At 48.2% G+C, this 24,074-nt stretch overlaps 1 protein-coding gene across 1 annotated transcript in view; it reads left to right on the plus strand.

The window, feature by feature from the left end:
* The window catches only part of LOC144752569 (poly [ADP-ribose] polymerase tankyrase-2-like), a 446,314-nt gene that overhangs the window by 25,336 nt on the left and 396,904 nt on the right, over nucleotides 1-24,074 (plus strand). The window contains exon 4 of the mRNA XM_078640458.1: nucleotides 21,500-21,671. Coding sequence (XP_078496584.1) covers nucleotides 21,500-21,671 — 172 coding nt within the window. The remainder of the gene's footprint in view (nucleotides 1-21,499; nucleotides 21,672-24,074) is intronic.

Raw genomic sequence — 24,074 nt, forward strand, 5'->3', positions numbered from 1 at the left:
TGCAATTTCTCAAATGGAAAGTGGCTTTCCTAGTAGCCATTACTTCTTTATTTATTTAGAAGCTTGTAAAGCGCGCGGCTACCTCCAGCGGGGGTGTCCCGGCGCTGAGATTACAGGTCAAATCGCAGGAGAGGTTACCAGGTTCAGAACCATCCAAAAGACCAGCAGGGAAGCTTTAATTAAGTTAACGTTTGGGAAACAGCAAGGTTTTTAGTTTGCGTCGAAAGACTTGTTCCGATTCAATGAACCTAAGGTCCAGAGGAAGACTGTTCCAGAGCCTGGCTGCAATAACGGTGAAAGTTCTACCACCACTACGGGCCAGTCTGAATCGGGGGACATTCAATAATCGGAGGCTATTGGATCTCAAGTGCCTCACTGAAGAAGATATCTTGAGTCTTTTGCTCAGATAGGCCGGGCAAGTGCCATGGATTGCCCGAAAGGCAAGGATCAGAATCTTAAAGTCAATCCGTCTGGCTATAGGCAGCCAGTGTAGCTCATCTCGGTAACCTCTGACCGAGTTGCGAGCGGGGATGTTACCAATAAGCCTTGCTGCCGCGTTCTGAACGATTTGCAATCTTTCTATAAGATATAGAGGGGCACCTGCATATAAGCTATTGGCGTAATCGAGATGTGCCATAATGAGTGATTGAACAATCGTTTTGCGGGAGGACTGAGGAAGATAGGGAAAAATCTTCCTTATCATGCGAAGTTTATTGAAACAGGCCGTTGAAACTTTATTAACCTGGGCTTTACAGGAAAGGGTGTTGTCGAATAAAAAGCCAAGATTACGGGCAGACTGCACAGGTATAGGAGGGGGGTTCAGGACAGTGGGCCACCATAAGTTAGCAGGGGGAGTAGACTTCTGGCTAAAAAAGAGGACCTCAGTCTTGTCCGTATTTAGAGCCAAATGATTGGTAGCCATCCAGGTGCAAATGTTGCCCAGGCAGTTTCTGAAGTTGGAAAAGAGGGAGTCAGAATGGTCTCTGAATGAAAAAACAAGCTGAGTATCATCAGCATAGGAGACCACTCTGACCCCCCAGGACTCAACTACCCTGGCAAGCGGGGCCAAATAAACATTAAATAATAAGGGGCTCAAGGCGGAGCCTTGAGGCACTCCACACGTGAGGGGTTTATCTTCTGATTCAAAAGGATGCATCAGTACCCTTTGGGTTCTACCGGATAGAAAGGATTTAATCCAGGCTAAGACTGTGCCACCAAACCCCAGTTGGTGTAGACGGGCAGTGAGTATGTCATGTGAAACGGTATCAAATGCAGCGGACAGGTCGAGGAGAACCAACATGGCCTCCTCGCCCCTGTCCACTGATTCCCTAATAGTCTCAGATACCTCTAGCAGCGCGGTCTCGGTGCTGTAGCCAGTTCTAAAACCGGACTGAGTATCGTGCAGCAACTGGTTAGTTTCTAAATATTGAGCCAGCTGTTCCTGAACCACCTTCTCCAACATTTTAGCAGGTTTAGGCAGGAGCGAAATCGGCCGGTAGTTGCTGAATTGAACGGGATCAGCGCCCGGCTTCTTCAGGATGGGGAGTAGCCTGGCATGTTTCCAGACCTCAGGAAAGTGGCCGCAGGCCAGGGAGAAATTCCAGATGGAAAGGAGAGGGTTGATTAAAACAGGGGCAAGGATGCTCATAACTTTGGCAGGGACTGGGTCTAATGGAGATCCCGACTTGACTTTATGAAAAAGAGGCAGTGCTGTTTCAGGAGTGAGTTCATTGAAAGAGGTAAAGGAACAATGTGAAGGATAAGAAGCAATAGTCTGAGGACTAAGTGCAGAGGTATCAAAGGAGGAAGAGAGTTTGATTATTTTATCCTGAAAGAAATCTGAGAGACCGTTGCAAAGGGCTTGGGTGGGAACACATTGAGTTTTTAAAGCAGGGGGATTTACAAAATCCTTCACAATGGTGAAAAGGGTTTTGGATGAATTTTGCGCCTGTTGAATAAGCTTTGAAAAGTGGGCTTTCATCGAGGAGCGTTTGAGTTTTTTAAACTTATTTAGGGCATTTTTGTACGTGGATTTGGCAGTAGGATCGTAGGTCTGGCGCCATATGCGTTCCAACTGCTTGCATCTGCTCTTTTCCTCACGTAAAGTAGGGGAGAACCAGGGGGAAGAAGGACGGGATCTGGCGGATGCCAGAGGGGTTAGCGGGGCAATGTGATCCAAAGCAGAGATAAGGGCAGAGTTATATCTCTCTCTTTAAGAAGAGTTAGTGAAATGCAAGCATTTACCATTCAAGAACCTTTTCTGCAAATGCATCACAATAAGGTTGTTCTTCGTACAAACCCTAAATTCCTTCCAAAATTCATTTCGCCATTCCATCTAAACCAATCTGTGGAACTGCCAGTCTTCTTCTCGCAGCCACAAACAGTAGCAGAAAGAGCTCTGCACACCTTAGATGTCAAAAGAGCATTACTGTACTACATAGAGAGAACACCAAGCTTTAGGAAAACAAAACAGCTTTTTGTATCTTTTTTACCACCGCATAAAGGCAACCCAATATCAAAATCTGGTATTGCCAGGTGGATTGTTAAGTGTATCCAAATATGTTATCGTAAAGCTAAGCGTACACTAACAATTCCTCCAAAAGCCCATTCTACAAGGAAAATAGGGGCTTCCATGGCATTCTTAGGGAACATTCCCTTAGAAGACATCTGCAAAGCAGCTACATGGTCTACACCGCACACATTCACAACACACTATTGTGTAGATGTGCAAACAAAGCAACAAGCCACTGTAGGCCAAGCTGTACTTAAAACACTATTTCAAACAACTGCAATAGATACGTGTGGTCGCCGCTAACGTGGTTACTGCTATACAATCTATGCATAGTGTGCAATCTGCAGCTCATATGCCTCGAACGGAAAATGCTACTTACCAGTATGCATCTGTTCTTGGCATGTAGAGCTGCAGAATTGCACACGCCGACCCGCCTCCCCGGCTACCTTTATCTGTTCCCGTGTTATCGTCATTAGATACAAACACACATGGTCATCACTATCTTAGCTCCATCACTTCCCTATTGCCGAAAAACAATCTGGGGATGGAGCCGATGCCGGTGAGGATTGCGCGCCGACGGTAATCTGTTCCAACAAGGAGAGCTGGAACCACATCCGAGCCCGGTGGCGGAAAAAAACAATCTGGGGATGGAGCCGATGCCCATGCGCAGTATCACCCAAAGGAGGAGTCACCGATCTCGTGACTTCCAAAGACTTTCTACAAGAAAAACAAACTGCAAACATCCGGGCCCAACACTAGGTGGCCATCTATGCATAGTGTGCAATTCTGCAGCTCTACATGCCAAGAACAGATGCATACTGGTAAGTAGCATTTTCCTTCTACCATGTTCTCTGAGTCATTCAGGATTATAGGATGTTCTAATCAAACTTCCCACTCTGGCCTATGGGGAACAGGTAGACTTGCAATAGTGAAAAACTAAATGGGCTGTAATTCACTATCACGACATGCCACAAACCCTAGGGCAGAGGTCTTCAAACTTTGGTAGGTTGAGCCCCCCCCCCCCCGAATTTTTTTAGATGTTGCCATCCCCCGGCCCTGACAGAAATTTCTGGAATCGACCGCCACGCGCACATCCCGGGCATATCTAGCAAATAATGTTCAATACAATAAGAGTGTTTAGTCAATTGCAGGTTTGTGAGTGGGTACGGTGATATGACAGAGGCTTATTACACAGCTCAAAACACCACTTTCCTAGATAAAATGTGCTTATATTGTTTTTACTAGGATGCTTTGTTTTACACATGACATGGATTGATAATAACACCACCAACATAAATGTGACCGGTGTGCCTGTTTTTCAGAGACGGTCAATCTGTTGGTGGATATTGGCTACTGCCATCCTCCGGTTGTGTTCCAGATCCAGTCTTGAACGGTACTTAGTCTTTAATACCGCAAGTGCTGAGAACCCAATCTCACATAAATAGGACAAACTGAAAGGCAAGAGTTTTGATAAGTTTCTCCCAAAGCTGAATATTCTGCAGACATTTTAAGCCAAGACAGGGACTGTAAGGGAGAACGTATTGTCAGATGTTTCGAGCACTCCCTAGCTCAGAGCTGGTACACAAGAAACAAATCTTCTCTAGAAATCATTAACACACGTTTTAGGCAGCATTATAATAGGATAATTGCCCACCAACCAGTTATGGATCCGAAGACAATTGAAAGTCCACAGAGAAGGCGCTGAACAAACACCTGATTGAGAATTCCTTAGTGGTACGATAAGTTGCTTGCCTGAAGCAGTGGGGGTTTAGGACACGTCAGGCTTATGTTTAAAAAACTAGAACTAATAAATTAATGATGTCTAGTTTTCTTCAGAGTAATGTTGTCTGACAGACTTTGTGATGGCAGGGACATGTTAGGGATTTTGGGCGCCCTGGGCCAAAACTATTTTGGGGGCCCCTGTTCAGTACAGCTTTGAGTTTAAATGATTTACTTTCAGCTCTGCCATACCCTATTTACCCAGGCTACTAATGGTGCACAGGCACTGTAGTCGAAATTCTAAAAGCATTTACATCAAATAGTCAGAGATAGTGATGTGTTTTCACTGTGCTGACTAAGCAGCAGCCCACTAATTTTACAGTAAATAATATCTGTGATATCCTCCAATTTCTCATTTGTGAGGACCTGCTTGGATCCAACTTTTTTATGGTTAACTTTTTAATGGTTTTTGCGTGAAACCAACACATTTCTCTGCAAATAGTAATAGACTCCCTCACATCAATTACATTAAAAAGAAATTAAACAAAACGGTATTTGCAAGAATCTGTTTAGGAATTATTCCAGTCCATCAGGGCAAAAACAGAACTGTCTCTATCAAGGGGCCCCTGGAAGACTGGATTGCAGTGCATTTAGAGGTCTCCTTTTGTAATTTCGGATGAAAACCTTAGAGGCACGACATGCTCACACTTGTGTACAGGGGTGAGTGAGGTGACCATATCAATTTGGGTGCGCATGTTAGTGCAGAATGGGACGAATGAATGTATGGTAAGTGGTGGGCTTATTGGAGTGAGATTGAAGATTGAGCAGTGAGGGGGAAAGGTGAGTGAAGTGTCATGAGTGCAGGTTGAGTAGTGTGCTTGTGTGACTGCAGGGTGAGGTACAGGGTGAACAGCGCAAGTGCATTGTGAGTGCAGAGTGATCACTGTGAGTGGAGGGTAAGTGGGTGAATGGTGTGAGTGCATCGGGATCAGTGTGAGTGCTGGGTGAGGGTGAAAGTGAAGAGCTAGAATGAGGAGTGAGTGGTCTGAATGCAGGGTGCATTACCAGACACCAATTAACTCAGCATGTTATTGACGGCAGCGTTGCATTTCAAATGTGTTAAACAATTGCTATTATGGCAGTAACCAGGGATCAGGATGGAGGAAATAAATAATGTGCTGATCCCTCAACAAACTTCCAGTCTTATGATTAGGGTTGCCAGCTCATTATTTTGATGGCACAGATGGTATAAAAATAAGCAGTCACCTAAAGCTGTATTATCAGCACTTGTCTGTGCATACTTTGAACAACAAATAGAAATAGAAATAACTTTTAATTGTTTTCTAGAGCTGCCTGAATGATCCATGACTGATAATAAAAGGGAACAAAGACAGAAAAGTCACATTACAAATTAATACATACTTCTTATTTATAACCATATTTTGCAATTTGCAGGCTGTTTAAACAACACATGACTGACTGGCATTTTGTGCGCCTGCCGGTGTAATTTAAAAAAACTTTCAGGGACGTTTTAGGGATTTTGGGGGCCCTGGGCCAAATGTATTTTGGGGGCCCCTGTTCGGACCAGCTTTGATTTTATGATCCATTCTCCGCTTTCATACCTTCTTTGGTCAAATACTACATGTGTGTACATCTAATATTCAGGTATGGTGATGTGTGTTTTCAGTATGTAACACAACAGCAGTTCACTAATATTACTGCAAATAATGTCACACCCTCCCATTTCTCATATGTTAGACCCTGTGTTGAGCTAAAATAAACTTTTTATATGGATGTTGCATGATGCATAAACACATTTTGTCTACAAAATGTCTGTAATAGACTCTTGCACATTAAAAATGAATGATCGAAAAATGCTATTTACAACATTGTGTTTAAGAATTATTCAAGGTCATGAGGGCAAGACTGTTGTGTTTAAAAATTATTCAAGGTCATGAGGTCAAGACTGTAGAACAGAGCTGGCAAGAGATGATGTTTCGGAGACTACTTAGGTGCCACCCATGCGCCCTTACGTCAGTTCTTTCTTTTTCCGTGCCAGTAAGCGCAGATCCGGTTAGAGCACGTACCACAGTCACTTTTTGACTTATCTTTTTTGGGACCTTTGTCTCTTGTTGGTCTTCTCTGGTGCGTAGGGATGCCCGGTTTTAAGTCCTGTGGAGCCTGCCCTTGCAATATGTCGGGGGCAGACCCCCACAACATCTGTCTCTACTGCCTGGAGCGCGACCATGACTCCCGGTCCTGTCCGGACTGTCTGGCCATGGCCCGAAGGCCTTGAGGGAGCGGTGCCGGAAGTTGTTTGAAGTTCGGCACTCGTCCCAGCACCGCTCGTGGTCCAAGGGCCGCTGTAGTTCACGCTCGCAGGGCCACCATTACAACTCCTCGGGCTCCAAGTCTTCACCCTCTGATTTGACTAAGAGACGACGCAAAAGGAAGTAGAAGAAGCGTTGTCGCTCTCAGACGTCCCCCCCCTGTCTGTCCTCGGATGCAGACGAGTGGGGCAGGGGTTCCGCCCTGTGGCTCCTTTGGAGCCTGGGAGTCCCGCGGCCTACCCACCTTACCCGGGTCCGTTGGCGACTCTCGCACAGGTGCAAGAGTTTCTTGCTGCCATGGAACGCCTGTTTAGGCCTCAGGCTCCCTCCGGTGCGCCTTTGGGCCCCGTGTCAGGATGCTGCTGGGCCGTCGACACCACCAGCGGCTCCGGCCCCGGCGCTGCAGGATCGTTCGGCGTCTGCTCCGGTCCCAGCGCCAAGAGGTCCTACGCTGCCTGCTCTTGCCCCAGCGCCGCCCTCTGCTCCGACCTGTGGCGCCGCAGTGGATGCCGTTGGTTCCGCCTCTGCCCCGGTTCCCTGACGGTTCTGTCTCCGCCTGGGATCCTAATTGGGACATGGCGCCAGTTTGGCCCTGGCTGGTGCCGTTTCCAGCGCCGTGTATTCCTCCCCCGGTCCCTGCCCCGCCGCCGCGGTCTGCACCACACACACGGTGAAGGCTGAGGACGACTGGTAGGGGTCCTCGGACCCTCTTGCTCGTCAGTGCGACTCCGAGCAGGATTGGGCCGACGACCTCAACGTATCCTCTGACCCGGGGTTTGCCTCTCCCGGTCCACTATGGAGGAAGGTGCCTCGTATACGGTGATGCTCCGTCAGTCAGCTGAGGTCCTTAACCTTAATCTCCCTACGGTGGCCCCGAAAACTAATCTCCTCACTGAAGTGCTCCAGTCAGCGTCCACTTCATCTGAGCTACTGCTGCCGTTCAATGACGCCCTCACTGATGTCTTGTTGGGCACTTGGTCGCAGCCGTCCACCGGGGCGCCTGTGGATAAGAACGTCGCCAGGCGTCATCGCCCGGCGCCGGGTGATCCTGCCTTTCTGACCACCCATCCTACACCTTGGAGCCTGGTCATTCAAGCTTCGACGTCCCAGAGTGCCTTTCCCATGGCACCGCCAGATAAGGACTCTTAAGAAGCTGGAGCAGTTCGTTAAGCAGTTGCCTCATTTGCCAGCCTGGGGCTGCGTTCGGTGAACACCGCATGTCTATTGTGCCGTATTCCCCTGCGGTGTGGGATACCGTTGCTGAGGTGTTGACCCCAGTGTCCTGAAGAGGTCCAGTCTGTGCTGTCCCAGGCTGTGGCCGAGGTTAAGGACGCGGTTAAATTCACCGTTCGTTGTGGCTTAGATACCGCGGACTCTCTCTGTAGGGTGATTTCCACGACTGTGGCACTTAGTCGCCACGCCTGGTTGAGGTCTACCGGGTTCTCCCCGGATGTCTTGAGCTCTCTCATGGACATGCCCTTTGATGGCACTCGCCTGTCTGGTGATAAGGCCGACAGTGCGCTGGAGTGTTTTAAGGACTCTCGAGCTACTGCGAAGTCCTTGGGCCTTACCGCCACGCACCGGCCATGTCTACTTTTCACTCCTTTCGTGGCCCGGGAAGGGGGGTCCCTGCCTGCCCGTTCAGTCAAAAGCCTGCGCAGAACCAAACTCAGCGTGGCTGTGGAGGCCGCTGTGGTGGCTCCATGTGCTGGCGTGAGGGCCAGTCCACCTCCGCCCGCGACATCCGCCTCGAAGCCTTCCTAGTCCGAGCTTCGGGACACACCCCACACCAGTGTGTGGCAGGATTCATCATCATCTTCACCATTGGCGTTCTGTCACTTCAGACAGGTGGGTGCTGCAACTCGTCTGGAGAGGTTACTCCCTCCCCTTCGAGTCTACCACACCGGCCATGCCGCCTTAGTTCCACCGCATGTCGGGGGATCACTTCGCGCTTCTCCAGCAGGAAGTCATGGCCCTCTTGGCCAAGGGGGCCATCAAGCACGTTCCTGGGCCAGAAGTAGGGCGTGGTTGTTATTACCACTACTTTCTGGTCCCAAAGAAGGACAAGGGGGGCTTGCGCCCCATCTTGGACCGCAGGCCTGTTAATGATCCCCAAAATCAACAAGGCCCGCATGGGGGGTAGATCTTTCCGGCTCCTAGCAGCAAGGAGCTTGAATAAACTCCCGCTGGAGCTTCGTCTGGAACCCTCGGAGGCCAGGTTCAGAGGAAAGCTTAAAACGCATCTGTTTTTACAATAATCAGGCGCTTGAGCACAGAGGGGGGCTTGTCGTTGATACTCACCATAGCGCGGGGACACGCCGGTGTGCGTAACCAGGCGCTTTATAAACTTCCTTATTATTATTATTATTATAGAAGGCAAAGTTCAAGATGTTGACTCTGGCTCAGGTCTTGCCTGCCCTCGACCCTGGAGACTGGATGGGAGCGTTAGACTTGCAGGACGCCTATTTTCACATCCCCGTCTTGCCGGCCCACCGGTGTTACTTGCGGTTCACTGTAGGCCAGGAGCATTTTCAATTTGCCGCGCTCCCCTTCGGTCTTACCAGCGTCGGGTGTTCACGAAAGTGATTGCGGTGGCCGCAGCTCATCTAAGCAGGTCAGGGGTGTCAGTCTTCCCCTACCTTGACGACTGGTTGTTGAAGGCGGGCTTGCCCCAGGCAGTTGTCACCCACCTCCAGACTACGGCCAACCTCCTGCTTTTGCTGGGGTTTTCCATCAACGTGCAGAAGTCGCACCAGAGTCCCTCTCAGAAGCTCCCCTTCATCGGAGCGGTTCTGGATTCGATGCAGTTTCGGGTTTATGCTCCCGAGCAGCGAGTCTGGGATATTCAGGCTATGATTCCGATATTTCGGCCTTTATCCCGGGTTTCAGTCAGGATGACCCTCCGGCTCCTGGGCCTGATGGCCTCCTGCATCCTGCAACATGCCAGATGGCACATGTGGGCTCTGCAGTGGGACCTGAAGATCCAGTGGGCGCAGCATCAGGGCAACCTGTCCGATCACGTCCAGATCTCGGAGGGCACTGCACGACAATTGCAGTGGTGGCTCACGAATCGCGATTGGTTCAATGGCAGATCCCTCTCCCTTCCCCAACTGGAGCACACAGTGGTGACGGATGCGTCCCTCCTGGGATGGGGTGGCCACTTTGGAGAGGCGGAGATCAGAGGCCTCTGGTCTCTGGCAGAGTCCCGACTCCATATAAACCTTTTGGAGCTTCGGGCGTTCCGACTTGCATTGAAGGCATTCCTTCCCTCTGTCTGGGGAAGTGTGGTGCATGGACAATACCACCACCATGTGGTACTGCAAAAAACTGGTCTGGGTGGGGTCCTGGAACCTGTGTCAGGAGGCTCTGCGCCTCTGGACATGCTGGAACATCAAGGCATTTCCTTGGTGGTTCAACACCTGGCAGGTTCTCTGAATGCCAGGGCGGACAAACTCAGCCGCCGGTGCTTGATGGATCACGAATGGCGTCTGAACTCGGACGTGGCGCATGGTCTCTTTCTGTAGTAGGGAGAGCCTTGGTTAGATCTATTCGCCACCGAAGAGAACGCGCAATGTAATCTGTTCTGCGCATTGGAATTTCCAAGGCGGCCCTCGCTCAGCGACGCTTTTCGTCGCGAATGGTGTTGCGGTCTATTATAAACCTTTCCGCCTATACCACTTCTACCCAGAGTGCTGAAGAAGATTTGGGGCGACCGGGCCCAAGTCATGCTTGTTCCTCCGGATTGGGCACGAAGATACTGGTATCCCGAGCTACTCCTCATGCGATCGATCCCCCGATCCGACTGCCTCTTCGGGAGGATCTTCTGTCGCAGCAGCAGGGTACGGTCCTCTACCCATACCTGTCCAGCCTCCACCTCCATGCGTGGAGATTGAGCGGCGACAGTTGACAGCTTTCGATCTTCCTCCCGAAGTCTGTGATGTCATTCTGGCAGCCAGGCGTCCCTCCACAAAAACGGTATACGTCTGCAGGTGGAACAAGTTTGTGGCTTGGTGCACAGCTAAGTCTGTGGATCCCCTTTCTGCCCCTCTTTCCGAAGTCCTTCTGTTCCTTCTTTCTTTGGCCCAGCAGGGCTCTGCTCTGGACACTATCAAAGGTTCTTTTGGCCATCTCCGCCTTTCTACGGCTTCCAGATCAGCCCTCTCTTTTTAAGTCCCCGGTTGTTAACCGTTTTTTGAAAGGCATTACGCACACGTTTCCTCCTATGCCGTTCATCATGCCTCAATGGGACTTAAACCTTGTCTTGACATATCTGATGTGCGCTCCCTTTGAGCCCCTTCATAACTATCCTTTGCGTCTTCTTACTCTCAAGACGGCTTTCCTGGTAGCTATCCCCTCTGCCAGAAGAGTGAGTGAGCTCCAGGCCCTTCCTTCCAAACCTCCTTTCCTTTATTGTTCATCCGGACAAGGTGGTTTTAAGGAACCATCTTTCTTTCTTGCCAAAGGTCGTCACTCCCTTCCACATCGGGCAGACCATCACTTTGCCCACCTTCTTTCTGCCTCCGCATCCTTCCAAAGAGGAAGAGAGGCTCCACCGTCTGGACCCAAAACGTGTGCTCTCCTTCTGCCTGAGCTGCACACAACAGTTCCGGGTGGATGACCAGCTCTTTGTTGGCTATGTGGGTGCCAAAAAAGGTTGGGCCATCTCTCGGTGGGTTGTCCTCTGCATCCAGGCCTGTTACTCGTTGGCTAAGAAGGAGCCTCCTGTGGGACTGCGTGCCCATTCCACCAGGGCAACTGCAGCAACTACTGCCTTGGGACGCAGCGTTCCCTTGCAGGACATTTGTCAGGCAGCTACCTGGGCCTTGCTGCACACTTTTACCAAGCATTACTGCCTTAACAGTCAAGTCCGGAGAGACAGCTTTATTGGCCGTTCTCTTCTGCGTGACTTTCTGGTGTAATCTTATTCGCAGACCCACCACCGGGGTTGGTAATGCTGGGGTATCTATTCTAAGGTAAGGAATCTATCACTAACGTGTCTTTCAGATGCACAAGTTACTACTTGTTTAACAATATATCTGTAAGATACATTAGTTAGTGATAGATTCCTTACCGCCCCACCCATCCTCCCCGTTCTGCAAACTGATTACTAGGGTTAAGCACATCCCTTTAAGGGCCCTAGTTTCATGGCACCAGTGGTCAGTTTCGTGCATGGCTCTGCGTTCCTGGCACAGAAAGTTGTGTACAGAACTGACGTCCGCGCGCATGGGTGGCACCTAAGTAGTCTCCGCGACGTCATCTCGGCGCATACGACACCAATGAAGGACGCGGAGCCGCACGCCGCCACCTACTGATGTGCTGGGGTACTGCTAGCAAAACTTTCCGGATCCAGTCTGACGCCTGGGGATATTCTAAGGTAAGGAATCTATCACTAACTAATGTCTCTTATAGCTATATTATTACTCAAGTAGTAACTTGTGCTTTAGGGACTTGCAAGTGTGTGCACTTGCCAAGTCGACTTGCAGCCCCAGGCTGCACACAGGCTCTGCAATGGCAGGCCAGAGTTGCACTTTACAGGCTGTTTGTGTGGGTGGCACAATCCAGTGCTGCAGCCCACCAACATCATTTGATTTATAGGCCCTGGCACTCACAGTGCACTTTACTAGGGACTGACATATAAATCAAATAAGCCAATCATGGAAATGTTATTGTTTGGAATGACGCGCGTGAATGCGCGCGCGTCATCCACAAACAATATGCGTGTCTGGTTATGATTCAAATGTGTGTGTGTCGCGTGTTGTGGTTCGCGTGCTGTGTGTATGTAGATCTGTGTCTCGTGTGTGTGTTGTGGTTTGAATGAGAGCGGTGTGTATTAAGTGGGTAGACTGACGGTTTACCGGTATTCCAAGTTACATGTTACTGGAGAGCACTTGTAAAATAAAGCTCCGCTTTTACCTTATCGACGGATTCTGCCTTTTTCTTTCTTTGAAGATATATTACCATTTTGCAACACTGGCGACGATCAGGAACACGTTCCTACGTGTGTTTAATATGGATTTTCGAAGAATTTACTGAATTTCATTTATACCGTGTTTTCATTGGTCATTCACACGGAGAATTTCTCTTTTGGCTTTTCTCATTGGATGTTGTTTTTCCTTCCTATTGGATGATAACAAGATTGGATTTCAAACGGATTTTCTCATTGGATGTTGATCTACAATGCTGCATCTGTGAGGAATCGATTTCTGTTAACCGTTATTTCAACAAAGAGTTGTAGATAATTCAAGTATATCTACTAAGGGAATATTTACAAGGAGAAAATACAAATAATCATCACGGCCACAATATGAACAGTAAGTGACTTCTGTGATTCGCACACAAAAATTGTGAGTCACATATTTTTTTAAAGGGAAGGAAAAACTGTACAACAATTTAATTTACACTTATTTATTTAGATTAATTGTTAATAAATATCTATATAACTATGACAGGGATTCAACCTCCTCCATCTTTTTTAACTATTAAAGGTGATCCTCCAATTGAATGGGACATTTGGGAACCTATGTTTTTAGCTTATGTTGAAGTTTTAGAAGAGGAAGACTGTGGAGCAGAAAGGACGTTAGCTCTATTAAAGCATGGTCTTGGAGGAATTGCACTTAAAGAATTCAAGAGTGTACCTCCTTTAAGTGATACTTCTAATTTGAATGTATATCAGATTGCAGCTAAACAACTTTCCATCAGATATGGGAAGAAAATTAATATGGTCATGGAAAGATTTAAATTCTACTCAAGGAAACAACAAACAGATGAGTCTATTGACAACTATGTTTCTGCATTGAGAGCATTAGCGGTTACATGTGACTTTGAACACATTAATTATGACCAAGTACTAAGAGATCAAATTCTCATGTGTACCAACAACAAAAAAATACAACAGAGGTTATGGACAACTTCTGACTCTGGGCCAGTCACCCCACCTTGCACACTCCCCGTGAGTGAGCCCGTTCCCAAGTGCTGCCACTGCTCTCAGCTGTGCCCCCGACCGCCGGAACCGCTTCTGCTCCACCTGGATTGCGGTTCTCCTGTGCCTCCTTGTTACCCGCTTGCTCCCCCTGCCTTTCACCGCTTTTTTGCTCCTTGGAAACTGCTTGCCTCTTTGTTTCATTTGCCGCTGTTTGCCTCATTGTAACCTGCTTGCTCTCCCCTGTTAGTGTGCAGCGTTTACCGCCGTATTTTCTCTTGCCCCTTGTGTTTCTTTCCTCGGCCGCTGGTCCCCTCATTAGGATGCCCAGCCCCTGCCGCGTTTCCCGCCACCTCCCCGCCGCTGCCCCCCCTGCGGCCCCGCCCCCTTCCCTCGCTCGCCCTTCCCATTCGCCACCCCGCTCCCGCCTCCCAGCTGACCCTCCCTCGCTCCGCCCCCCCCCCCCCACTCTCCACATATGGCAGAGTGACGTACGCGCAGCGGGCGCGCTGATTGAGCGCCGAAGGCGCGCCAAAGGTAAGCCCGTCTACGCCCGTCCGCGCCTGGACCACGCCCAGCGCCAGGACCCCTGGCCCCCGCAGACCCCAGCCCGCCCGCCGGACGTACGACGCCGCCACCCTCAACGCACTCAACGCCGGCCGATTCCCGGGCTGCTACCGAGCCACCCCGAGACGCACCCACGGACCCTTCTTCTGCACCTCCTGCAAGTTCACCTGCATCCGGACCTGCACTACTCAAGCACCAACTAAGACCAAGGCGAGCAGCAACAACAGCAGCCACCTGAAATGCATCCTGCTCAACACCCGCTCCGTCCACAGACACGCTGTCGAGCTCTGGAACCTGCTCGACACCACAGCCCCAGACGTCGCCTTCCTCACAGAAACCTGGATGAACGCCTCTTCAGCGCCCGACATCGCCATCGCCATCCCAGACGGCTACAAGATCATCCGGAGAGACAGCGTCAACCACACCGGAGGAGGCATCGCCATCATCCACAGGAACACCATCCGCATCACGACCAACACCGACGACACCCTCGCACCCGCTGAGCACCTGCACTTCCAGGTCCACATCAACCCCAAGACCACCCTCAGAGGCACCCTCATCTACAGACCCCCGGGACAACGCACACAATTCAGCGAAGACATCGCCGACTTCATCAGCCCGCACGCCCTCCCCTCCGCTGACTACATCCTCCTCGGGGACCTCAACTTCCACCTGGAGAACAACAACGACCGCAACACCATCACCCTGCTGGACGACCTCGCAAACCTGGGACTCAAGCAGCTGGTCACCACCCCCACCCACTACGCCGGTCACACACTCGACCCCATCTTCTCATCCAGCAAGGACATCACCTTCAGCCACGCCACCAGACTCCACTGGACGGACCACAGCTGCGTCCACTTCAGCTTCAGAAGGACCACGATCCACCACCACCAGCAACAGGTTGCACGCAGAAGCTGGAACAAGATCACAGCCGACCAGCTCCTGACCTCCCTGAGCATGAACCCTCCCACCAGCTCAACTAACCCAAGCCAGGCGGCCTCCAACCTCACGAAGTGGATCAGCGACTGCGCAGACGACCTCACCCCCCTGAGGACCCCGCCTAGCAGACCCGGTAGCAAGAAAGCCCCATGGTTCACCGACGAACTCAAGAACTCCAAGAAGAACTGCCGAGCACTCGAGAGAACCTGGCGCAGAGACCCAACTCCGGACAACATGGCTGCCCTCAAACTCGCCACCCGAAAGCACCACCAACTCATCCGCGCCACCAAGAAAACCGCATTCAAGGAACGACTGGACAACAACGCACACAATAGCAAGGAACTCTTCAACATCGTCAAAGAGCTCTCCAACCCCAACGCCGGAAACAACGACATCACCCCATCGCAAGACCTCTGCAACTCCCTCGCCTCCTACTTCCACAACAAGATCGCGGACATACACAACAGCTTCAGCACTCAACCGACGCACGCCACGACCGAACCATCGCCCCCCACCACCACCCTCCGCGCCTGGACTCCCATCACCACTGAAGACACCGTCCGCACGATGAACTCCATCCACTCCGGATCTCCGACTGACCCACGCCCTCACCACGTCTTCAACAAGGCCGACGCTGTCATCGCACCCCACCTGCGGGACATCATCAACACCTCCTTCGACACCGCTACCTTCCCGGAGAGCCGGAAGCACGCCGAACTCAGCGCCCTATTCAAGAAGCCATCAGCCGACCCCACCGACCTCAAGAACTACCGCCCCATCTCGCTGCTCCCGTTTCCTGCAAAAGTCATCGAGAAGACCGTCAACAAGCAGCTGGCCGCCTTCCTCAAGACGAACGGATCCCTCGACCCCTCGCAGTCTGGCTTCCGGGCCAACCACAGCACCGAGACCGCCCTGATCGCAGCCACCGATGACATCCGTACTCTGCTCGACAACGGAGAAACAGCGGCCCTCATCCTCCTAGACCTCTCCGCGGCCTTCGACACTGTCTGCCACCGTACCCTTGTACAGCGCCTCAGCAACGTCGGAATCCAGGAGAAGGCACTGGAGTGGATCATCTCCTTCCTCGCCGGAAGGACACAGAGAGTCCGCCTCCCTCCGTTCAGATCTGAAGCCACCGAAGTCATCTGCGGCGTTCCTCAAGGCTCCTCGCTCAGCCCAACCCTCTTCAACGTCTACATGAGCCCCCTCGCAGACATCGCACGCCATCACAACCTCAACATCATCTCCTACGCCGACGACACCCAGCTGATCCTCTCCCTCACCAACGACCCCGCCACCGCCAGAGCCAACCTTCACGAAGGGATGAAAGAGGTAGCCGAATGGATGAAGAACAACCGCCTGAAACTGAACTCGGACAAGACGGAAGTTCTCATCCTGGGATCCTCACCCTCCACCTGGGACGACTCCTGGTGGCCCCCCGCCCTAGGCAGCGCACCCAAACCAACAGACCACGCACGCAACCTGGGCTTCATCCTGGACTCCTCCCTCTCCATGACCAGACAAGTCAACGCCGTCTCCTCATCGTGCTTCAACATCCTGCGCATGCTCCGGAAGATCTTCCGGTGGATCCCCACCGAGACCAGGAAGACGGTCACCCAGGCCCTCGTCACCAGCAGTCTGGACTACGGCAACTCCCTCTACGCCGGAACAACCGCCAAACTGCAGAAGAGACTCCAGCGGATCCAGAACGCCTCAGCACGACTCATCCTGGACATCCCCCGTCGCAGCCACATCTCCGGACACCTGAGAGACCTGCACTGGCTCCCGGTCAACAAGAGAATCACCTTCCGACTCCTCACCCACGCACACAAAGCCCTACACAACCAAGGCCCAGGATACCTCAACAACCGCCTCAACTTCTACACTCCCAAACGCCAGCTCCGATCGACCAGCCACGCCCTTGCCGCCGTCCCCCGCATCCGAAGAGCCACCACAGGGGGACGGTCCTTCTCCTACCTCGCCGCCAAGACATGGAACTCCCTACCGACCCACCTCCGCCTGACCCAGGACCACCTCGCCTTCAGGAAGCAACTCAAGACCTGGCTGTTCGAGCAGTAGCGGACCCCCCTCCCCTAGCGCCTTGAGACCCTCTGGGTGAGTAGTGCGCTATATAAATGATATGATTGATTGATTGATTGACTTTAATGCTGCAATTGAAATAGCCAAGTCAATAGAGCATTCTGAAAAATTTGTTGATGAAATTCGATCACAAAACAACAATAAACCAGATGTGTTAATTCTTAATAAAGAAAATGACAAACTTAAAGATTCGGACAAGTATAGAAAGACTATTAATCCAAGGAATGATAACCAGTACACGGGTGAAAATAGAAATAGATGGCAAAAACCTGATCAGAGAATGAATAGCTGGCAGAAATCAGATCAAAGGATGAATAATTGGCAAAGACCAGATCCAAGAGTGTACAATGTGTATTGTTTTAGATGTGGTAGTGGTTACCATCTAGGGAACTCGAAGTCATGCCCAGCTTTAGATAAAGTATGTTCAAGATGTGAAAAAGGGACATTTCTCAAAAGCCTGTAGATCAGCACCAAGAAAAGTCAGTCTAGTTCAAGATCAAGAGCAAGGAAGTTCTAGTGATTGCGAATTTGATGTTCACACTATAATGTGCATAACTAAGGAACCTAAAGTAAAAAAATTTCCTTCTTGTGATATCATCATTGATGGATTACCTACTAAAGTTTTTGTAGACTCTTGCTCATGGTACACTATTCTACCTGATATCTTATTTAGATCCAATTGGCCTAATGCTAATCTAATGCAACCAGATATTACACCAAGTGGCTATACAGGCCACAGATTGCAACTCATTGGTTACCTCATAGCTGAACTTAAATTCAAGAGTCGTTCTACATATGGAAAAGTATATATTACAAAATCTGGTGATTCACTTTTAGGTTGGCCACACCAGGAACAACTTGGAATGAAGCTTGATCCAAATGCTGATCCTCCTGTTATTCTATTGATTCTGAGCCAAGTAATCCTGTGCTAAGTAAAGGGAAAGAAGATATGTTGATTTCAGAAATTAAAGGGAAATTTCCTAAATTATTCTGCAATGATTTAGGAAGATATAAAGGATTTGAACATCGGATAAAAGTACATGCAAATGCTTTGCCCGTCCGTCATAAAGTTAGGAATGTTCCTCTTTCATATGGACAAAAATTAAAGGAAATTCTCAATGACATGTGTGAGAAGAAAATAATAGAACCTATTGAGTCATCCCCTTGGGATTCACCTATTGTGATTTCGATTAAATCGGGGGGAGATCTTCGTGTATGCATAGACCTACACAGTTTGAATAATGCTATTTGTGTGGATTCACATCCTTTACCTAACCTACATGAAATGGTTTCCACTTTGGACAATGCTAAAGTATTCTCCTGTTTGGATTTAGCAAGCGCGTATCATCAAGTGGTTCTACATGAAGACTCAAGAGACTTAACTGCTTTTATTACACCTGAGGGTTTATATAGATTTTGCAGGATGCATTTTGGGCTAGCAAGTGCAGCTGCGGTATTTCAAAGGTTGATTAAAGAGATTTTAATTGGTTTAATTGGGGCAATTGCATTCCAAGATGACATCTTAGTTTTTGGGAAAGATGGGGTTGAACATGACAAAAAGTTATTTAAAGTGTTAAATGCTCTGTCAGATAAAGGTCTAACACTTCGTGCTTCCAAATGTAAGTTCAGGAGAGAGGAAGTGGAATATCTTGGACATTGCATTAGTGGAAATGGAATTAGACCTAAAGCTTCACATTTGGAAAACATTAGCAAAGCACCTATTCCTCCAAACAAAGAACAGTTAGTAGCATTTTTGGGACTTGTGGAATTTTATGCTAAGTTTATTCAAAACTATGCAACTGTAATTGAACCGTTTAGGATGCTTTTGAAGAAAAATGCCAAATTTGAGTGGACAGATTCTATGACAGCAACTTTCAATGCTGTAAAGTCAATGATCATTAGAGCACCCTGTCTCAAACCATTTGTAATTGGGAAGAAATGTATTGTGATGGTTGATGCAAGTAACTGTGGGTTGGGTGCTGTGTTGATTCAAGAGGAATGGGGTAAAGAATGGATAGTAGCATATGCTTCAAGGACATTGAGGGAGTCGGAACGACATTATTCTGTAATTGAAAGAGAACTTTTGGCATGTGTTTGGGGAGCGGAACATTTTCGACCTTTTTTGTGGGGAACAAAATGTATCATTAAATCAGATCATAAACCTTTGGTGCACATATTGTCACCGGGTGGGGGACGTACACTTTCTTCCAGATTAGCAAAACTTTCTTCTAGGTTACAAAATTTTCAGTATCCTTTAGAATACATTCCTGGGAAGTCCAATGTTCATGCTGATTGCATGTCAAGACTTCCATTGGCGTGCAAGGAATCTGATGTGGTTGATAAAGATGAGTGTGAAGTTGCACATGTTTTCAGTGATGTTAATTTAGTGTTTGGAGAGAATTCAGTAGTACAAGAAGAGACATGGAATGAAGAAATGAATAAAGATTTAGAACTTAAAGAGGTGAAAGAATATATATTGAAGGGTTGGCCTGGAGGAGGAAATTTTACCGGAGGTTTAATGAGCTATCATAAAATTAAAGGTGGACTGGCCATAGAAAATGGCATTTTATTAAGAGGTGATACATTTATTCCACCTTTTGGTCTCAGGAAGAAGTTTCTTGACTTAGCTCATGAAGGGCATTTTGGTATATCAATTACTAGAAGGCGATTGAAAAATAATTTTTGGTGGCCTGGTATTGATTATTTTGTAGAACAACAAGTGAAATTATGTGAATTATGTGCTAAGAGTGATAAAACTAAGGCTCTGCCCAGTGTACCACAACCTGTTGAGTTACCTGCATCACCTTGGAATAAACTTGGTATTGACATTATTGGACCGTTTAGTGTGTTGCCACAACAGCATTCTTTTGGCATAGTGCTGATAGATTACTTTTCAAAATGGCCAGAAATAAAGATGGTCAAGGTTACCAGTGATGTCATTATACAATTCATGGATGATATTATTTGTAGAGAGGGTATTCCTCAAGAGGTAGTAACGGACAATGGTCCACAGTTTGTTAGTAAGCAAATGGAAAGTTATTTTAGCAGATGTGGTATTTCTCATAAAAGAATAGCGGTATTCCACCCAGAGGCCAACGGCCAGATAGAGAGATTCAATAGAGTAGTCAAGGAGGCTATTCAATTAGCTGTCAAAGGTGGTTTATGCTGGAATAAGGCGTTACAGTCCAAGTTATTGTCTTACAGAACAGCTCCTAATGCAGTTACCTTGTTATCTCCTTTTGAGTTGCTGAGAGGGTGAAAACCAAGTACCAATCTTGTTCCTTGGTGGTTAAAGAACAAGGACAGTGGTCGCATTGATTTTGCAGAGGTTGATTTTGGAGAAATTCGCAAGAAAGTTGATGTTTATGAGGAGAAAATGAAGAATGATTTGTCAAACAAGGAGACAAGAAGTTGTGTTCCTATTCAAGTAGGAGATTTTGTGAGGCTAAAAAAAGGAAGTTATGTACATAAAGGATTAGCAAAGTGGTCTGATCAAATTGAAGTCGTTGAAGTGTTTAAGAACGCTGTAAGGGTATTAGATGGAAGTGTTTGGCATTTTAGTAGAGTCTCAAAGTTCAATAATAGTAAGCACTTTTCTGAAGATGATTCATCTAATGTGTTTTTGGATGAAGATGATTCATCTAATGTGTTTTTGGATGTCACTACAGATAGTTCAGGGTTATCTGAATCAGGAGGGAGGTGTGTGGTATTATGTTATTGTTTGGAATGACGCACGTGAATGCGCGCGCGTCATCCACAAATGCTTGTCTGGTTATGATTCAAATGTGTGTGTGTCGCGTGTTGTGGTTCGCTTGCTGTGTGTATGTAGATCTGTGTCTCGTGTGTGTGTTGTGGTTTGAATGAGAGCGGTGTGTATTAAGTGGGTAGACTGACGGTTTACCGGTATTCCAAGTTGCACGTTACTGGAGAGCACTTGTAAAATAAAGCTCCGCTTTTACCTTATCGACGGATTCTGCCTTTTTCTTTCTTTGAAGATATATTACCATTTTGCAACACAATCCATAGCACATTTTACAACAGGAGCACTTGCACTTTACCACTGATCATCAGTGAGGAAAGTGCACAGAATCATTACACCAGCAAAAACAGAGTCAAATCCGGGAGGTCGGAAAGCAAAAACTCAAGGGAAACACGCCAAAATTTGCCAAGTCTAACTGTGAATTTGATTGTTTTATAACTAACTAAACACTGCAGCAATTATTTTGGGGGAGGGTAATTGGATACTTTAAAAGCACCTGCTACTTATTGATCTGATTCTTGTTCCACTACAAAGGTTCAACGCTTTTCTGTATATCCCTGACACAGGTACATTCATATGTAGAGTTTGCCATTGAATCCAGTATTGCATTTCATCATCATTATGTTAAGTTCTTGTCCATTTTGTTTCAGGTCAATGCACTGGACAGTCTTGGACAGACACCGTTACACAGAGCTGCACTTTCTGGCCATCTTCAGATCTGCCGATTGCTATTCAATGCTGGTGCTGATCCATCTATAGTATCACTGCAAGGCTTGACTCCTCTGCAAATGGGGGATGCAAGAGTACATCAAATACTGCAAGGTATTTTACGCTCCGAGGTTCATGGTTTTCAATAGAAATAGTCCCTTTAGACATTTCCTGACTCATAGAAGTGTTTTATAAGGACAAAAATAGTACATTAAAATCCGGTTTTAGATCATTCTTTTACTTTAGATATGCCAAACGAAAACTTTGTATGTACTATTGTCTCCAACTTTCCTTCCTATTACTTTTTCTTATGCTCTTGATGCAGAAAATAATGTCTGGTCCTACCCCTGTAAAATCTGCCTTAATTGATGTCCTTGCTTTCCTTAGAGAGGATGTGTTGTGCAACTTGAGATTTCTTTGTGCTGTGAGACTGAGCATGGTCAGAGGTGTAAGGAGAAGACCTGTGTATAGGCCTTCACATTATTGTGGTTCCTTTTCAGTTTGCCTTCATCCTTTGGGGACATGAGTCTCCATGCATTTCCTTTGTTTCTTTGTCTAAACCTATGGCCGTCTGTTGTGCTGGAGGAATATCCACATCCCTTCCTCTACTAACCAGTTTCCCTCACTGGGTCTAAACCCACCCACTCTTCCCTTTTATGGGAATTTACCTCTCAACCAGGAAACCTTCGCTGACACTCGCTGGGCCCGGTATACAACAATACTTGACTTGTTTGGTCCAGGGTGTCTTCTACCTACATACAGAACTGAAAGGTGTTTCTTCTGATTTGCGGAAGAATCAACATTTTTAAGAAAGTTTGCAATTTGCTTGACTCTGGCTTCCTTGTGCGGTGCCCTCAAGCTTTTAGCTTGCATTATATCTGGCCTCTAAAGAAACTGTGTGCCAGCCCAGAGATGTGTTCACTATAAGCTTTGATGACTTTCTCCTCCTCCAAGAACTCCAAACAAGCTTGAGGAACTGAAGCCATCCGACACTTTGAACTGCCCAGCTTGAAGAGAGAAGCTTTTTGCTAACCAGGAGGATCCAACAGCACCACAAGGCCATATTATGATATAAAAATACTAATATTATAACTTAAGGCCATGCTCACTGAATGTCCCTGAAAGAAGAACCAAGTAGGCCTTGCAGACCAGCTTTCAGACGTAGACTTAGAATCTGAAGGAAACCACAAAGGGCAAGGAGCCAGAGAAAGGCTTCCAAGATTTTGGGAGGGGTGTATTCCCTACCTTCCATAAATCAACTTGACTTGGGAGGGGGAGGAGCGTTCCTGATGTCTTGTTATAGAGCCCCAGAATAAAAGTACGATTTCCCCCTACAGACCCCTAGGCTGGGTACAAGGGGCATTTTGCCCTAGTTGGTTAAGAAAGTGCTGTTGATGCTCTTGTACTTTATTCGTAAATTCCACTATCCTGTTGACATCTGGTGCCTGAAAATCCCCGTGTGCTGCCTCCCTCAAAACCACAAACTTTTGACAATAGACATTTCCTTACATTTGTGTTCTAAGCAACTAATATGAATTTGTAATTGGTCTGGTTCTCGAGTGCCCAATCAGAACACAAATGGTACAGTTTTTTAGGGCTCGCCTGCGTTGCAGCGCAAAGCGCGCTGCCGAGCCTTATTGTCGCTGTGAAGGCCTCCCAAGTGGTACAGACCGGTGCACGAGCAGACACCGGTCTGTGAACGCGCGAGCCGCAGGGAAAGCCAACGTGCACGTGCACGCTCACGGCGTCACGCTCCTGCCCTCCCGCGTCTCTCCCAAGGCACACTCCAGGCCGACTTGTTAAGGGTGCAGCCGTCTACCCGCGGAGCGTAGTGTTGTGGCGGTGGTCTCCTGTTTCACGGTATACATTGACACCTGTCTCTCACGGATCCGTGAGTTCTCATATAAACGTGCCTGTTTTTTGTCCCCGGGGTGGTGCCGGGTGAGGGGGGCGTTCTAAAAAGTTCTTTGTTTATTTTGTTGCGGGCCCTGGGTTGCCACTAACAGTGCGCTGCACTCTGTAAGTCCGAACGCGGGCCCAGTGTCTTCTCTTGGAATGTGTTTTAGTTTTGTGCTGCATTGCCGCCATGGAAGGCTCTCGGATTGGGGGGTGGGGGCTTTACGCCTCTGCAGTTACCGTTTTTACTGTACATTAAACGACACAAGTTCACCCCAGAATGGCCACACTTTGAAACTCATGCAATTAACCTCTGGTCCACTGTGTACCTGCTTAATAGGCTTTCACGGACGCCCTTGAAAATGGAATAAAACTCTAGTCCAATGTGTGCCTGTTAACTATACTTTTACTTGAGTAATTTGAAGTAAATCGGACTACAGTTCCACTAAGAAAGGTACAGACATGTAAACTCTCCCCAGTTGTACTATTGACATCCTCGACACTACTGGTCTGAAACGCACCATCTTGGCATCACTGTGGAGTGGTGTGGCTCACTGGTTAGAGGCAGTAGACCCGGAAGCAGGAGTCAGCCCGGGACCAGGGTTCAATTCCCGACGCAGC

Source organism: Lissotriton helveticus, chromosome 5_1 (assembly GCF_964261635.1).
Source record: "Lissotriton helveticus chromosome 5_1, aLisHel1.1, whole genome shotgun sequence".
Lineage (NCBI taxonomy): Eukaryota > Metazoa > Chordata > Amphibia > Caudata > Salamandridae > Lissotriton > Lissotriton helveticus.